The sequence below is a fragment of the Gregarina niphandrodes genome (genome assembly GCF_000223845.1).
Source record: "Gregarina niphandrodes unplaced genomic scaffold scaffold00007, whole genome shotgun sequence".
In the NCBI taxonomy this organism is placed as follows: Eukaryota; Apicomplexa; class Conoidasida; order Eugregarinorida; family Gregarinidae; genus Gregarina; species Gregarina niphandrodes.
In genome coordinates this window covers 318168-321047 of record NW_011645778.1, presented here as the reverse complement: position 1 = coordinate 321047, position 2880 = coordinate 318168, and the positions used below count along the sequence as shown (strand labels likewise).

The window sequence follows — 2880 nt, the reverse complement described above, 5'->3', positions numbered from 1 at the left end:
AATGCGCGTTGGTGTGTAGTTCCTTTCCTACCCACCCCCCCCCCCCCCCCTCTTCAACTTTTAGGCAAAACACCTTAGATAGGTGGTCCATTGCACACAGTTCATTAATGCTAACGCACAAGCAATAGGGACATGGTGGAGGTATTAATCCAGTTAAAAAGCGATAATTCTCTATGGGTGATGCTATAGTAACTATTCACGGACCAATCGCTAAAAAGGATGTAGGCATAGTATTTGGCCCAGAGTTTCTTGCTGGAGACTGGAGCGAATGTGGTTGTGAAGAAATTCCTGCTGAAGCCATACTGAATTGCGCAATAAACTTGAGGTCCTTAGAACAGCAGTGGTTGTTGCGGCAAACTTGGCAGCTCAATGAGAACTACAAATTGGAACCCGAAATCCTCAAGGAATACTGTGATGATATATCAAGGATTCAAAACAGAGAACATATTCTAGGTACATAACATGTATATTATGAGTGTGTACTTGTACCGACTAATGAGTGTGTACTTGTACCGACTAATGAGTGTGTACTTGTACCGACTAATGAGTGTGTACTTGTACCGACTAATGAGTGTGTACTTGTACCGACTAATGAGTGTGTACTTGTACCGACTAATGAGTGTGTACTTGTACCGACTAATGAGTGTGTACTTGTACCGACTAATGAGTGTGTACTTGTACCGACTAATGAGTGTGTACTTGTACCGACTAATGGAACCAACTTCACCCAACCAACTTCACCCAACCAACTTCACCCAACCAACTTCACCACACGTTCTGCAGGTATGGCCCTAGTTGTAGTAGTTATCAAGGCAGATGAAGACTTGTTGAAGTTAAAGAACCTCAAAATAGACTGGAATAAGATTGGTATTATTGCGGCCTACGACATTGATAGAAGACTAAACCCGGATCTGCCGTTGTCAACGCCGGAGGAGAAGGTCAATTTTTCGGAAACTGTCATTACGCCTGCTTCTATCCTTGAGACCTGCGTTAACAAATTGTATTGCGACATGAAGCTAGGATACAAGGGCTGCTTTTATGGCGCCCTCTTCAAGCGGACCACAGGCACGCTGACCGACAACGTGGTTATTTCAGTCCAAGATAAATTCGGCGAGAATCCGCCGGTTGTATTTCTGGACACCGAATACGCTAAGGGTAAAGGGTCATTTAAAAGTTCTGTGCTCATGGAGTCTTGTTTACGCACGCCCTTTCCATTGGGCAACCTGTCTTGGCGATCTTTCGGAGGCCAAGGTCTTTGGTCATGGTGGCTGCACCGTCCGGACGGTTTGAGGGACCAAACGGCACTAAAAGATGCGCTAGAATTCGCCTTCAGAACGACCGTAGTTGTACAGGAAGAAGGCGACCGCTACGAGTGTGACTGGTGTGAAAAAATTTTCTACTACAAAGACGACCCCATACGCAAGTTTGATCACACTTATTGTAGTCTAGACTGCGTTACAGCCCATCGCAAGACGAACTGGAAAGGAATTACGATTAGGAATCCCTCCTGACCAGACAGACAGGTGAATGGGCATGGGAATATACCAAGCATGGAAATGACACCACCAAAAGTGTGTCTGACGTTTTCCTGCAGGTCGGGAATCGTGTGTGCCGCGCAATGCGTCAATTGACTTGGTCGGAACTATACGATGAATTCCTTCAAAAAATGATAACTCATCAACGTCATTCCTCGAACATAAACACTGCTCATGTAAGCAAGCTTTTTGAACGCGATTTAGTACCTCGATTTAGTACAGGCTTTAACACCAGGCTTTAACACCAGGATTTAGTACCAGGCTTTCCGTTCCCATCAGGCTGAAATTTGTTGTATCTGAGTAGCCGAGATTTGGTCAGCTGCTAATGCGCTAATACTGACCAACGGTTGAGCTAATGGCTGGGTGAATGAGTCGCGAGGGTTAGTGTTTGAAGTGGGGGGTTAACGGTACATGAGCAGGGTACATGAGCAGGCAGGTACAGCACGCAAGGTAGGGTAGTGAAAAGCAGTTGGTCTGCAAGACGCTTTGATGTCGCTCTTTCTCCAGTTGGTAGAGTCTATATTAAAGACTGCGGAATTGGTGCCGGATCCCGTGACAGGCCACCTGCTGCCCCCGGATTGCCCGAGTGTGGGGTCACTGGTCCACACCACCGGACTGTGTAAGCCGTGTGTCTTTGCCCACAAGATGTCTCGCGTGTGCCTGAACGGAATCAACTGCGCTTTCTGCCATTACTCTCACGCACACCGCCGCCGCAGAAGACAGACTGCCAATCGCAAACTAGACCCCTCCCCCATTAGCGAGGACATCACCAGCGACGGAGGGAACTCTGAAGGCTGCTCCTCCTCCCCCAGTAACTCCTCATCCGCGGCCCTCATTATGGAATCCCTCATCCAACTACTCCTCCTCGAACAAGAGGACCTATCTCAACCATGCGGTCTGCAACACTGATCAGACCAAAAGGATCAACCAAAGGGCCCAATCAAATCGCCAACCAAGCGGCCCCAAACCAACTACAGGGTCCAACCAAACGGTCCAACCCAACGGTCCAACCCAACGGTCCAACCCAACGGTCCAACCAAACGGTTTTGGACAAAAGGTTTTGGTCGCCTGAACTTACCGGCTTTATAATGGCCCTAGGCGCCTAACCAGCAAGTTTTTGACAAGGGCCACCGGCCTTTCACAGCGGCCCTTAATCGACCCGCGCAAACTGGTATTATGTAACCGGCCCGAATTGGTATTAAGCAACCGACCCAATCGGTCTCTAACAATGACCCAATCGGTCTCTAACAATGACCCAATCGGTCTCTAACAATGACCCAATCGGTCTCTAACAATGACCCAATCGGTCTCTAACAATGACCCAATCGGTCTCTAACAATGACCC

At 48.1% G+C, this 2880-nt stretch overlaps 2 protein-coding genes across 2 annotated transcripts; both read left to right on the top strand.

The window, feature by feature from the left end:
• Positions 1–462: 462 nt before the first annotated feature.
• Positions 463–1511, top strand: GNI_052260 (putative transmembrane protein; the record flags this gene model as incomplete). The annotated part of the gene is made up of 2 exons (XM_011131507.1): positions 463–691; positions 784–1511. The coding sequence occupies 2 exons, from the start codon at positions 463–465 to the stop codon at positions 1509–1511; spliced, it is 957 nt and encodes a 318-aa protein (XP_011129809.1).
• Positions 1512–2024: 513 nt separating this feature from the next.
• GNI_052250 (hypothetical protein) lies at positions 2025–2444 on the top strand (the record flags this gene model as incomplete). The annotated part of the gene is made up of 1 exon (XM_011131506.1): positions 2025–2444. One exon carries the CDS (start codon positions 2025–2027, stop codon positions 2442–2444), a length of 420 nt encoding a protein of 139 aa, XP_011129808.1.
• Positions 2445–2880: the final 436 nt, after the last annotated feature.